Source organism: Cololabis saira, chromosome 5 (assembly GCF_033807715.1).
Source record: "Cololabis saira isolate AMF1-May2022 chromosome 5, fColSai1.1, whole genome shotgun sequence".
In the NCBI taxonomy this organism is placed as follows: domain Eukaryota; kingdom Metazoa; phylum Chordata; class Actinopteri; order Beloniformes; family Belonidae; genus Cololabis; species Cololabis saira.
The window spans coordinates 50,009,604-50,025,049 of NC_084591.1; the positions used below are offsets into that span (position 1 = coordinate 50,009,604).

General features: G+C 42.2%; 1 protein-coding gene across 1 annotated transcript in view; it reads right to left on the reverse strand.

Annotated features, from left to right (window-relative positions):
* The window catches only part of lonp2 (lon peptidase 2, peroxisomal), a 176,563-nt gene that overhangs the window by 9,771 nt on the left and 151,346 nt on the right, over positions 1-15,446 (reverse strand). Inside the window, exon 14 of the mRNA XM_061722335.1 lies at positions 1,580-1,665. Coding sequence (XP_061578319.1) covers positions 1,580-1,665 — 86 coding nt within the window. The remainder of the gene's footprint in view (positions 1-1,579; positions 1,666-15,446) is intronic.

The window sequence follows — 15,446 nt, forward strand, 5'->3', positions numbered from 1 at the left end:
GTTGTAAAAAAAACCCAGGGGGATGTTGGATTTTATCATATGGGGACAGATAATTTGTGCTGATTACAAATAATATAATAAATTACAAATAATAGCACTGACCAAAACACCTGCAGAAATACTGCAGGAATGACATAGCAGCAGTTAAATGCAGCCTTCTGTAAGCTTTAAATATCCACTGGGCTTACATCAAATACATCAAAACACAACAATAAAAAACACTTTTCTGAACTTATCAATATGACTCTGTCCTTCACAGGATAAGTAAAATGGATCACTGCAAAAAAACTCAACATGGAGTGGAGTTTGCATGTTCTCCCTGTGTTCCCCTGGGTAGCTAATGTGAGCTACCCTCACAAAAACATGCAACAGTCCTGGGCTACACATGCCCCCTCTGACCAACCGGGGCGCCAGATGGGGTGGGGAGGATCTGGCCGGAATAACGTGATCCTTCCACGCGCTACGTTCGGCCGGAGAATCCCCACCCTGTCTGGTGAAAAGAAGCGGTCCATCACTCCTCAGGAATAGAAGGAGACCTGAGCCTAGTGTAGGGCCCTCCTTGGGTTGGCAGAGGGGAGCAATGCCCAGGACTGTCTAGGTATGAGCACTGGGTGATAAAATGGGGAAACAATCAGGGATAAAAAAAAGTAAAAAAAAAAAAAAAAACTCAAAATCTTAACAAGAATATTTGTCTTATTTCTAGTTAAAATGTCTCATTTTAGTAAAAAGAAATCTCATTAAACTTAAAACAAGACTCATCACTGGAAAAAACAACAATTTTCACCTGTTTCAAGTAAATTTTCACTTGAAATAAGTAGAAAAATCTGCCATTTCTTTGCTTGTAATGAGAAGATAAATCTTGTCCCACTGGCAGATTTTCCTAATTATTTGAAAATTTACTTGAAACAGGTGAAAATTGTCAAATAAGTTATTTTTCTGGTGTTATTTTCTGGTGATGACTAAATGTTGAAATAGCAGTAAAACCACATTCATTGATGAAGGATGAAGGATGCCATCCCCTCATCCCCCCTCAACTCCAGTACTGAATATATACATACACACATATATATATACACACACACATATATTCCTTCCTTCCTTCCTTCCTTCCTTCCTTCCTTCCTTCCTTCCTTCCTTCCTTCCTTCCTTCCTTCCTTCCTTCCTTCCTTCCTTCCTTCCTTCCTTCCTTCCTTCCTTCCTTCCTTCCTTCCTTCCTTCCTTCCTTCCTTCCTTCCTTCCTTCCTTCCTTCCTTCCTTCCTTCCTTCCTTCCTTCCTTCCTCCCTCCCTCCCTCCCTCCCTCCCTCCCTCCCTCCCTCCCTCCCTCCCTCCCTCCCTCCCTCCCTCCCTCCCTCCCTCCCTCCCTCCCTCCCTCCCTCGACCCGAGGACAGCTCAAGGGTTAAGAGCTTCCCCAACTCTCCCTCTCTGAGCAGGAAGTGTGAGGTCTCTCCCATGCTGACGCCTCTGGGGAACATGGACAGAAACCTTCCATGCACTTGTGTACCAGATCCTGCCCTCAGGCTTCTGAGCAAGGCAGCTCTTGAGAAGCTGCCCTGGGGCCTGGTCCTGCGTCCTCCTACCTCCATCTCAAACAGCGGCGGTCCCAGGATGTCCTTCAGGGCGCTGAGGTCGATCACGATGGGCATCTCTGGGGGCGTGGCCTTGTCTGGGAACACACACCAATATGTGCTTTAATATGTTTCCTTTTAAATTTAATTAAATTCATTGATGGCAACCAACAAAACAGTGTGCAGTCACTGATTAAAATGTTGTCTCTTGTACATATTCACAAAAGATCATTTTATGCTAATTAAAAGTTCAAAAGGTTAGTTAAAGGGAAAGTTCCGTTTTTTACAACCTGGACATTATTTCTGGCATTTTTTATGGTCGTATACTCACCCAGAAAAGTTTGGTGTCATTTGGAGTCCTTCGGAAGATATTAGGGGTTTTTTTGCGAGCCTCTTCTCCATATAACGGTAGTGAACGGGGCACAGCGGGACACAGACGATGCAGCGTCTAAATAACACATGATTGCCGCGAAACTCGTTCATTTCTTTTATGAATCACTAGATCTGCTTCCAGGACCTGTTGTCTACATCCGGGGCCATGTGTGTAACAAATAAATCAGTTTGTAAACAAGACCTCTGAACTCATGACGTCATCTCTGTGCGCGCATCCCAGACACAGCTCTGTGTACAGCTGGAGTTCACTACTGTTAGTTTACTGATAGTTATTTGAAACATGTCTGAATATTTGTCAAATTCTGAGGTTGTGGACGACGACTTTGAATATGATGGACGTCCTTACCGTTTTGAGCCAGAGTATACGGCTGAAGAGCTCACTGAACGGAGGACAGAGTGCGCGCACAGAGATGACGTCATGCAGGTCAGAGGTCTTGTTTACAGACTCATTTCCTTGTTACACACACAGCCCCGGATGTAGACAACAGGTCCTGGAAGCAGATCTAGTGATTCATAAAATAAATGAACGAGTTTCGCGGCAATAATGTGTTATTTAGACGCTGCATCGTCTGTGTCCCGCTGTGCCCCGTTCACTACCATTATATGGAGAAGCGGCTCGCACAAAACTCCTAATATCTTCCGAAGGACTCCAAATGACACCAAACTTTTCTGGGTGAGTATACAACCATAAAAAATGCCAGAAATAAGGTCCAGGTTGTAAAAAACTGAACTTTCCCTTTAAGGCAGGCCTCAACTGCAGGTGCTTTTCAAAGCTGAACCACTTTCAGAGATCTGGGAGATCACAGACATCAGGAGACGACATGATAATCATCTGAACACATGATGATTCAGTCACGCTCTGCTGCTTAAAGTAGCGTGTGGCAGGGCGAGTGCCACGGGGGCCCGACCGAAGGATGGAGAGACACGGAGTTTCGTGCAGACCCTTTATTTGTCACAAAACGCCACACACAGTGCAGAAGCACCTCACGCCAGCAGCTCCTCCGAACCCTCCGCTGCTGTCCAGCTCCCTTATAAGGCAGGCAGGGTGGAGAGCGCGCCACTCAGGTTGATGGGACACAGGTGCGCGTGTCCCATCCACCTCTCCACCCTGCCACACACCCCCAACGCCAACCTCGAGCCGGGTCCATCCGGCCGAGCCTACTCCCACCCCGCCCCCTCGGAGCGGGAGAGGAAGCCCGGAACCTCCCGGGCCTTCCTGGTCGGGGGGTCGTCCCCGGCGTCGGCCTGACCTGCGGTACGGTCGCGGGGGTCGCCCCCGGCGTCGGCCCGCCCGCCGTGGAAGACGCTCCTGGGGCCGGGCCCATGGTGGCCCCGGGCCAAACGGTGGCCCCGGGCCAAACGGTGCGTCCAGGACCGCCTCCCCCTCCGTGACGCAGCCCTGCGCGGGCTGCTGGTCCGCCTCCAGGACCGCCTCTTCCCCCACACTCTGCTCTGGCCGCAGGTCCGGCCCCGTCTCCGCGGGACCCGCCGTCGCGGGCAGCTGCGCCTCCGCAGCCGCCTCCCCCGCCAACTCCGCCTCCGTCTCCGCCTCCGTCCCAGGAGCCGTCGCCTGGCGGCCCGCAGCTTCTGCCTCACGGCGGGTCGGCTGCGGCGCCGCCAGCGCTGCCGCGGTGAACCTCAGACGGGGTGCAGGGATGGGTCGCTCCGCGGGTCCCGCCGCCTCGGGAGCCGTCGCTTGGCGGCCCGCAGCTTCTGCCTCTCGGCCTGTCAGCTGCGGCGCCACCCGCTCCTCCCGCGCTGCTGGCGCAGGGGTGGGTCTCCCCGCGGCCACGAGCGCTTCCATCGCGGCCAGCTGCCGCTCGCCCTGGTCCCGGAAGACGGCTGTCATGCCCGCCATGGCCTGGGCGAGCACGTCCAGGGCCCGCTCCATGCCTCTCTCGTCCGTCCTTCGAAGCCCCACGTTGGGCGCCAGATGTGGCAGGGCGAGTGCCACGGGGGCCCGACCGAAGGATGGAGAGACACGGAGTTACGTGCAGACCCTTTATTTGTCACAAAACACCACACACAGTGCAGAAGCACCTCACGCCAGCAGCTCCTCCGAACCCTCCGCTGCTGTCCAGCTCCCTTATAAGGCAGGCAGGGTGGAGAGCGCGCCACTCAGGTTGATGGGACACAGGTGCGCGTGTCCCATCCACCTCTCCACCCTGCCACATAGCGATTTCACAGCACCAGATCTACAGGCACAAGATCACATATGGCGCTTTTCCACTTGTACCTACTCAGCTCGACTCTCCTCCACTCGGCCTGGTGCTTTCCCACTAGGGCTCTAACGTGCCAAGTAGATACTTTTCTGTAACTATTCTGCTGAGGTTCTAAGCTGCTGAGTCGGTTGTATCTGACATCACCACACTACAGGCCACCGATTGGTCGGGGGGTTGGAGTCAGACGTCTGAGTCAGGAGGAGGAAATCAGAGAAAGAGACTCTGACGGATTCTGGTTCATTTTATTCACCCAGCAATGGCAGCAAAAGTCTGTTCTGGTCCAACTCTGAGGGTCAGATGTTCATAAACCTGGTGCTGAGGAGAGAATTAAAAAGGGATCTAGATGGACGATAAGGAACGACCAGATCTACCAGGAGCTCTGTCTCTTCATAGCTGCTCACGGCTCCAGCTGACTTTTCAGCAGCACAGAGACAAACTAACAAAAAAAAAGCGTCACCGCTTGAAGTTTCTTTCACTCTCATTTTTTAAATTGATATTGAACACAAGCCACAGATCCAGCAGCACATCTATCATCTCCTCCAGGTTCTACATCTTTAGATCGTTTAGATCACACAATCAAATACGTCACAGCAGCTTCACTTCAACCTCCTACTTCTGATCCAGGTGCTGAATTGTTATGGAAAAGAAACTTGGCCAAGTTGAGTCGAGCTGAGTAGGTACTAGTGTAAAAGTGCCATAATATTATTCTCTGCTGCTATAGATGTTAAAGCTACTGGTGGATAAGCGTTTAGGGCCTGTGGTTTAGATGTTTTGGGGACAGGCACTATGAGAGAAGATTTCCAGGTTCTAGGAACCCAGGATGTTTGAAGAGAAATGTTCAGTGATGAGTTAGTAGGTGTGTAGGTGTGTTAGTAATCTAGTTAGTCCCGTGTGTAGGTGTGAGTCTGCCAGGGCGGTGGCAGCACAACGCTGATTCCTATGGGTCACACGCTCTGGGAAATTAAAGTCAGGTGGTGAGGATTCATATGGATGATTGAATGTGTCTTATTTGTTCAAGGGTCCGTGTGTTTTTGCTGCATCAGGGTGCAACTCTCCCGTGTGTCTAGACCAGGGGTCTCAACCCGCGGCTCTAGAGCCGCATGCAGCTCTTTAGCGCCGCCCTAGTGGCTCCTGGAGCTTTTTCAAAAATGTTTGACCTTTTTTTTCTTCTTATTTTTCTTCCTTTTTCCTTACCTTTTTAATCTCGACATTTCGACTTTTTTCTTGAAATTTTGACTTTTTTTTCTCGACATTTCAGCTTTTTTCTCAACATTTTGGCTTTTTTTCTCGACATTTCGGCTTTTTTCTCAACATTTTGACTTTTTTCTCGACATTTCGGCTTTTTTCTCGACATTTCAACTTTTTTATCAACATTTCGACTTTTTTCTCAACATTTTGACTTTTTTCTCGACATTTCAACTTTTTTCCTCAACATTTTGATTTTTTTCTCGACATTTTGCCTTTCGCCCTTTGCCTTCATTCTAAGGCTTATACAAGACATATTTGTTTTTTGTGTTTTTGGTCCAATATGGCTCTAAAACATGTTGGGTTGCTGACCCCTGGTCTAGACTTAGAGCACACGTGGACAAGATACGGGATCACTTCCTCCCCACCTTGTCAAACTTTCTCATGAATTATTTAAAAAATCTGTGAAACACATTTTACTATATCAATAGCTTAATAATATGATGTAAACTTCTACTTACTCACATTTGTCTTTTTTCCTAATTTCTATACAGTATTTTAGTTTTTTCTTTCTTTCCTTTGTCTTTTCAATTTTTTTGGCTACCGGTATGTACTTTTTTCTTTTCTTTGTGTGTGTGCTAGTGTGCAGTGTGTGAGCGTGCTGTGTGCAGGAGTGTATGTGCTTGTGGCGTGTGTGTGCTGCGTATGATATGCATTTCTGTCCATGATAATGTCCATTTTTATGCTCATTTAAGGAAGTCCTCTTGTCAAGCCCTAGAGGGTTTTTTGGACCTCCTTGCACAGACAGGACTGTCTCAGAAAATTTGAATATTGTGATAAAGTTCTTTTTTTTCCTGTAATGCAATTAAAAAAACAAAAATGTCATACATTCTGGATTCATTACAAATCAACTGAAATATTGCAAGCCTTTTATTATTTTAATATTTCTGATTATGGCTTACAGTTTAAGATTAAGATTCCCAGAATATTCTAATTTTTTGAGATAGGATATTTGAGTTTTCTTAAACTGTAAGCCATGATCAGCAATATTAAAATAATAAAAGGCTTGCAATATTTCAGTTGATTTGTAATGAATCCAGAATGTATGACATTGCTGTTTTTGTAATTGCATTACAGAAAATCACAATATTCTAATTTTCTGAGACAGTCCTGTATGCTGTCTATTGTTTTTTAATGGTAATTGTATTACTGACTTTTTAATATGTGCCAAATAAATAAACAAACAAACAAACATGGTCTTACGGTCTTACGTTGCTGGTTGATCTATAAAGAGGATCATGTTTGCCGTTTTCCTAAATCAGAGGCGATGAGTAACCTCTTCCAACTATTTGAATGACATCTTGCTGCAGACTGCTAGTTTATTGCTACCAGAATAAAAAAAGAAACTCGTCACCATCTCATGACTCAAAGTAAATGCTGCGACTGACAGACACTCAGCAAACAGAGATTCTTTCTGTCTTGTGTCTACAAAAAAAAAAAGAAAAACCCTTGAAAAATGCCAAACACATAATCTGCACAAATGGTTGGAGTGGAGGAGATCTGTTACCTGGCAACGTAGTGAGCTTCCTCCAAAACACCACTGCTCACATGTTGCTGATGTTTCTGTTCTGTTCCCACTGTGTGTTTCTGTGTGTGTTCCTGCACAACCAGCAGGAGATTCAAGCTGAGGCCACGTTTACACGTTTACACGTAGCAAATACGGTGGGGTTTTCATGCGTTTTGGCCGTTCGTTTAAACGAAAACGAAGTTCAAAATCACCAAAAACCATAATTTCTGAAAACTCCGGCCAAAGTGGAGATTTTTAAAAACTCTGTCTTCACGTTTGCTTGTAAACGGAGAGAAACGGACATTTAGTCTTCAGAACGTCACATTATGAGGAAGAAAAGTCACCAGCGTCATGAGTGACACCTGTGTTTACAATTTGTTTGTAACCGTCAATATTTTCTTGTATTTTACCCGTTTTATATTTTAACATCACACTTAAAAGTAACTCCACTTCTCTGTCACTCCAAACGAAAGACTCTCGTTCATATTGGAAGTAACTGGAAGTTACTCGTGTCATTTGTTGATGTTTTTTTCCAGGATTCTGATTGGCTAGCATGACTTTATCTTCTCGTTACACTGCCCCCTGTAGGTTTGGCTGCTCATAGCACGTGTTTAAATCAAGAGATTTTGAAAACAATCTGATGTAAATTATGGTATTTTTCAAAACGTAGAGAGGGAAATATCCGTTTTTGTAAATACCCGGCTTGTGTAAACGTGGCCTGAAGGTTGTGCTGCACAACGACCAGGAGATGTGCTTCAAGCTAACGATTGTGCTGCAGACAAATAAAGGCCCAATCCCAATACACCCCCTACTTTCTATCACTACACCTAAAAAAGAAGGGACAGATTTTAGGGCACTTGAAATCTTCCCAGGTCTGTCCCAATACTCCCCCTACTCCTACTTTCAGCACCACCCCTAAAATCAGGAAGCCCAGAGCTAAAAGCTGTTTTAATTTCCGCTGTAGCTGTTAATATGCCACTTTATTAAGTTTTAATATTTTTTCAGGCGTAAAAGTAACCGTTAAGATCCCCAACCTGGGCTCAGTTTATCCAAATAACGCCTGTTAAGAAATTTTATCCGATGTTTTCGGAGATGAGAAGAGCCTACGCCGTAGGGTACGTAACCTACGGCGTAGGCTCTGCATTGGTGTAACGTGGAACCATAAATCAGCCTTTATTCTGGCGAGGTTTGAAAAAGACTTTGCAACAACGGGCAAACGAGTGATTATGTACATTCACTGAGTGTAATTATGAAAGTAAAATATATATTTCTCGCTAGAAATGTAATCAAAACGCATTTTTATGTAGAAACTAACTCAAAATATTGATTTTATTCACTAAAAAATAAGAAATGTCCGCCATGTTTTTTTTTTTTGATTCAGTCTGCAAATGACGACGAAAAGCATTCTGGGAAATTTTTCTGGACCTAGATCCGCTAGTGAGGATCAGAAATCCCTCGCTTCGTGGGGCCAGATTGATAGCCACTACCCTAGTTTTCTCCACTCCCCCTACAGTAGGTGGAAAGAGGAATTGGGACACCACTAACCTCACGAGAACGCGCACAATTAGGGGTAGGGATGAAAACAAGGGGTAGTGTATGGAGCCAAATCAAGGCCAAAAGTTTTGCTAATTTGAAAATAAAATTTGAACCTGAAAATTCTTTTTTACAGTTTCAATTTTATTTTTTTCAGTATCAGATCTTTTTTTCAGTTTCAAATCTTTTTATTTCAGTTTCAAATCTTTTTTTCAGTTTCAAATCTTTTTTTTTCAGTTTCACGTCTTTTTTTTTCAGTTTCACTTCTTTTTTTTTCAGGTTCAGACTTTTGGCCCGGATCTGGCGTGGGGGGCGTGGCATCAACTGAGAGGGGCGTGGCATCATGAGTGACAGCAGAACAGAGAAGGCGGGGGACGTTCCTCAGTCATGTTGCCTTCAGGAAACGTAGGTTGTAGAAGTTATCAGTAGAAGTTTGATTCAACACTGTATATACACCATATTCACGTGATTGGCAGTGGAAAAAACTGATATTAGTGACACATTTCTGTTTAAAAAGCTGTTTTAGATCGTACTTGACACCAATCGCAGTATAAAAGCAATAAACTATGCAGGTGTACAGTTCAACAGCCAGACTTTAAAGTTTGACATTTCCCACTTCCACATACTACCAAGTACGGTCTAAAACAGCTTTTTAAACAGAAATGTGTCACTAATATCAGTTTTTTCCACTGCCAATCACGTGAATATGGTGTATATACAGTGTTGAATCAAACTTCTACTGATAACTTCTGCAACTTATGTTTCCTGAAGGCAACATGACTGAGGAACGTCCCCCGCCTTCTCTGTTCTGCTGTCACTCATGATGCCACGCCCCTCTCAGTTGATGCCACGCCCCCCACGCCAGATCCGGGCCAAAAGTCTGAACCTGAAAAAAAAAGAAGTGAAACTGAAAAAAAAGACGTGAAACTGAAAAAAAAAAGATTTGAAACTGAAAAAAAGATTTGAAACTGAAATAAAAAGATTTGAAACTGAAAAAAAGATCTGATACTGAAAAAAATAAAATTGAAACTGTAAAAAAGAATTTTCAGGTTCAAATTTTATCTTCAAATTAGCAAAACTTTTGGCCTTGATTTGGCTCCATAGTAGTGATAGTATTGGGACAGGGCCTTAAAGATGCATCGCAGATTTCACACGCGACTGCGTGAAATGAGCAAAACATTACTGATTGAGGTTTCGGCCGGCTTTGTTTTCTAAAACAGAGCATCTGCACGTCACCCGGCTCACTGCACGGCTACTACAAAGCATCATGTTCCAGAAATACCAGGGATATTTACGGCTGACATGAAATATTGTTTCCGACTGACACCACTTGACCTGGTTCTTAGACAACCGAGCCGCTGGCGGGACGTGAAACATCAGCCCGGCGGGACATCCGGACTTCATTAACACCCTTTCAAGTTGGCCATTGATCGTCTGCTGCGAGCTGATTTATATCAGTTAAAAATGTAATGATCAGATTTCCAGCAGCAGCAGCAGCAGCAGCAGCAGCGTAGCGGCGACCAGCTGGGACTAACACAGAACACACACTTGGGTGTTTCCACTCACTGGGATGAATACGGCAGCGTGTGTTGAGACTGATTGACAGGTCTGTCAGGACTCAGACCATCACCGTCCGGTCTGACCCGGGTCAGACCCGGGTCAGGGGGGATCCGTCTCGGTGCAGAGAGACTGCTGGCAGCTCGCCGCCATGTCTGCAGTCAGTACTCGAGTTGTAAAAAACAATCAGGGGGGATGGTGGATTTTATCATATGGGGACAGATCATTTGTGCTGATTACAAATAATATAATATATTACAAATAATAGCAGTGACCAAAACACCTGCAGAAATACTGCAGGAATGACATAGCAGCAGTTAAATGCAGCCTTCTGTAAGCTTTAAATATCCACTGGGCTTACATCAAATACATCAAAACACAACAATAAAAAACACTTTTCTGAATTTATCAATATGACTCTGTCCTTCACAGGATAAGTAAAATGGATCACTGCAAAAACTCACAATCTTAACAAGAATATTTGTCCTATTTCTAGTTAAAATGTCTAATTTTAGTAAAAAAATCTCAATGCACTTAAAACAAGCCTCATCACTGGAAAAAACAACAATTTTCACCTGTTTCAAGTAGATTTTCACTTGAAATAAGTAGAAAAATCTGCCAGTGGAACAAGATTGTTTTGCTTGTAATAAGAAGATAAATCTTGTCCCACTGGCAGATTTTTCTACTTATTTCAAGTGAAAATTTACTTGAAACAGGTGAAAATTGTCAAATAAGTAATTTTTCTGGTGTTATTTTTCTGGTGATGACTCTAAATGTTGAAATAGCAGTAAAACCACATCCATTGATGAAATGACATAAGGGATGGAAAGGAGGGATGACAGTTTTACAGGGGGGATGATTTGGACCGTTTTTATTTCAGGGGGGGATGATTTGGATCGTTTTTATTTCAGGGGGGATGATTTGGAGCGTTTTTATTTCAGAGGGGATGATTTGGATCGTTTTTATTTCAGGGGGGATGATTTGGAGCGTTTTTATTTCAGAGGGGATGATTTGGAGCGTTTTTATTTCTGGGGGGATGATTTGGACTGAATGCATGTTCTCCACCAGGAAAACAGCCGTTAGCTGGAGCTGATGTTTCACACGACAACGCAGAGAAAGCTGGATCTGAGCAGCCGCTTGAGGGGGAGCGATGCCAAATAATGACATCTCGGCAGGTTTATACAGAATGGCCAAACATAACATCTCCTGGTACTTTCTACAGATGTGCACACTACTGAGTTACCCCTTTAAGATACTTCTATTATAGGAGAGCAAAAATCAAAAATGTAATTTTGATTGTAAAACATTTAAACTTACAAATCCAATCACATCTCTTGAATAGATACATATAAAACTTATTTCATTATTATTAAATAAATAAATAATGTAGATAGTATATGGGTATGTGTGTGTATATATATATATATATATATATATATATATATATATATATATATATAATTAATATATTAATATTTATATTATATATATATATATAAAAATGGTTATTGGTGTAAATTATGATAACTATACATTGTTTGAATTTGTTGATGTTATAAAATGTATGAATATTTGTTTTTATTTATATCTTAATGTTAAACGGAATTACTTTTAATTTTTTCTTAATTTTCTGTTTTTCCTTTCTTTTTTTTTTACAGTATATGCTACCTCTTAGGTTTGCTTTAAATGTTTTGTTGTAATGTACTGTGCATTATGTGTCGGACCCCAGGAAGAATAGCTGCAGTTTTGCTGTAGCTAATGGAGATCCACATAAAACTATATAAACTACATATCTTAAAGAGTTAAAAGTAAAAAAAAAAACGGCAGATGTATCTATGAAGGAAAAAGAATGCTTAAAGACATTTTACTGTTTTAAACAGCAGTCTTGATCATTTATTTACAAGGTGTACCTGATTGTGTCATGAGGCTTCAGTCCATCATGTGTTCTGGATTGTTGTTAGTATGAACCATAAAATAGATTACTGCTAACCTGCAGTTCATCTAAATACTGGACATCTATTTCCAGTGTTCAGTGTTCCAGTAACAACAATAACATCTGCCCCGTCATTTCTCTCTTCTTCACTTTATTGGTCCTTTTTTTCCATCGTAGAAGCTTAATAAAAAGACTGCAATAACTGTGACCTCCTAGGTCTGAAAGTACGGGGACCAACCAGTGAGTTCATGGCACAGCGAGACTAACAGTCACACAATCCATGAATGATCCAATAACATCCATACAAAATTAAAAAATAGGACTCATATTTCAATCCTTGCAGTCCTTATTAATGCATCTCATCAAGTGGTCATTTATTGGCTATTTCTATTCAAGGGACAGTTCATCTTTGATTTAACTATCGAGTGCAACCCAGAAATAAACGTGTGAAATAAAATTTTAGTAACTTACCGTGAGTCCGTGTGAACGGAAGTGACTGCTCCATTCACAAGTCCAATCAGACTCAATTAAAAACTGTTTTGTGGCTGACACTGAATTATCATCCAGTTCATCGTGTTTGAGATTGTATCGTGAACAAAGCTTGTGATTTACACCAGTACTTTTTGTCCAATTATGGCTGGGTTGGGTATGACTGGGTTGAAAACAATCGATTTTCCGATTCTAAATCGATTCTCGTATTAATTCCTAAAAATCGATTTGTATGTCTAAAGATTGATTTTTTTTCCATCATTACATTACAACTTATGGTATTTTTTTGTTTATGCCCAAAAAAGGAATGTTTTGTTGGACAACAGAATAACTTATGCCATGTTTTTGCCTTTAAATATGTTTAAAGGTATGAAAACATTAAAGTTTTCAGTTATAACTGCATAAATTGTCTATATTTCATTTCTTTATACACTGTCTTGGGGTTACATTTGCATAAAATGCTAAAAACCAGATTCTCAAAAATTTTAAACCGAAATAGAGCGAAAATGGAAAAGATTTGAACGGAATGTGGGAAAAAATAAAACCGATTTCATCCGTCGCTGTTTCCTCCCTGTATCTGTTTGGTAATTCTACACGATGTTTCTGAAAGAAGTTCTATCAGCATTTTGGGAGCTGATTGGTCCTTACAGCATCATTAGCTGCCGAATCAAATCGAATCAAATCGAATCAAATCTTGATAATCGATTCTGAATTTTAAGAATCGGAATCAAATCGATTCTTGACATTTTAATCGATCCCAAGCCCTTTACGGGACACAAATCATTTCCATGTTATCCAGGTCTACAGGAATAACTCATCAGTTGCATATTTATTTACTCCAGTTTAGGAGTGTTCCTAATTTCTAGTAAATTAAATAATAACTTATATAATATAGCATCTATTAACCGATAAAAGAGAAACACCACAAGCCTACTTGAATGTCATAAAAATACAAATGACCACAGATGAAGTTGCGATTACTCCGTTACCCTGGATTCACACTGAAGGCACCACAGGCGTCATGGGCGTCCGGTTGCCATTCATTTTCTCTGAAAGCGCTGCGAGAGGCGTCTGAGGCCACGGAGGTGTTGGAGGCGTCCGGAGCTTCAATTTGAAGTTGAAAAATCTCAACTTTATGCAAATGAGCAGCAGCGACGCCGAGGCAGCGTCCAATCACAGACCAGGATTCCCAAAGCGAGAAGCCTCAATGCAGATTGTACTTTCATGTTCAAACAAACGTACACTCATTCACATGCGTACAGGAGCAGAGCTGTGCACTAACAAACTTATTTTACCAGGAATTCATATATTTCATCCAGCAAACTGACATTTTTGCTGATTTGACTGCCGTTTTTACCTGAACTGCTCATGTGAAACACGTATCTGATGGTTGAGGAGCTGGATGGTCCCAACGATTTTATTTGTTACATCGATCTAACGCAAAATGATTAAAAACTGTGCCTATTAATCACAAAACACAGTTTAAACAATATGACCCAATCCGCTGGGACCCGGTGTGTCAGTGTTCACCCAGACAGACTGCAGCTTCACCGGGACCAACGATGATGGTTGATGTTGATCCAGGACCAACCTGGTTAAGGATCAAACTCACTCTTTTCTACGCGGAAATAACGCTAAAATATAAAGAAGGCTTGCCAAAGTGTGATCCAAATGGCGGAAATAGGAAACTGAAGATGTGCAGCTATATATAGATATATGTAGACTATAGCAAAGATACTCTATAGACAGGGCTGCACATAATTATTTTGGTCTGGTGCTCAGAGGAGCCCCTGGATATGTGACTTGGGGCTCCAAAAACGCGGTGACCCGTCTCGCCGGATCGATAAAAGAGGGATGCAGGAATAAGTTATAGGCAAAACGATATTTATTCACGTATAAAGATGAATTAACAAATTATGGTGCGTGGTATGGTGCGTAGAAATAAAGGACGCCCCGATTTCAGCAGCGCAGGAGCCCAAAAAAAGCCCCAAAACTTCTAAACTGCATAAAAATGTGTTTATTTTATATGAAAAAACTTGTTCTTTAATAGCATTGAACTTGCATGACTGTACAGACAGCCAACCATATAGCAGCTGAAATAGACTCCTAGGCTATGTATGTCCACATCAGCCAAGGTGTAGAATATTGTTACAGGTGAAGAATATGGTGTAAAAGTTAACTTATTTCAATAATTCAACTACAATTTGGTGTAAAAGTTAACTTATTTCAATAATTCAACTAGAATTTGGTGTAAAAGTTAACTTATTTCAATAGTCAACTAGAATATGGTGTAAAAGTTAATTTATTTCAATAATTCAACTAAAATATGGCGTAAAAGTTAATCTATTTCAATAATTCAACTTAAAAGGTGAAACTAATATATTACCTAGTCTTATTACATGCAAAGCAAGATATATTGAACCTTTATTTGTTATAATTTTGATGATGGAATTGTTTATTGATTTCATAAAATATTCTCTAATTTATTTTTTATTTGGGGTTTTCATAAACTGTGAGCCATAATCAGAGAGCAGCGTCTTGTTGGTGCAGGAAACTGCTGCACGCAGTGACAGACACTGGCTGATTTATGGTTTATGGTTTATTTTATTTATGGTTTGTTCAGTAAAGCTGATCCTTACCTCTCTTCCTGCCCAACCCACCGCCGCCACGATCATGGAGGGGGAGTAAGGACGCGCTGTGATTGGCCAGTACCAACTTTGAGTGGGAGTTCTGGGGGAAACCTCTCGCAATAGATTTTTTAATATTAGTTTTCTGGTCTGGCCACAACCAATAATATGAGCCCCAGCTGTTGGTACGCAAAAGCGCTTCGCAGCACAAGATTGACAGCGCACTGAGGATTTTGACGGCGCATGCGCTCTGGCGGCACACTTATGTGCAGCCCTGTCTATAGATAACGCATTACCGTTTCTGCCAATGGCGTGGTCGCCCCTCTCCCCACATCGTTTTAAAACATAGAACACTAGATACAGTACAACTTTA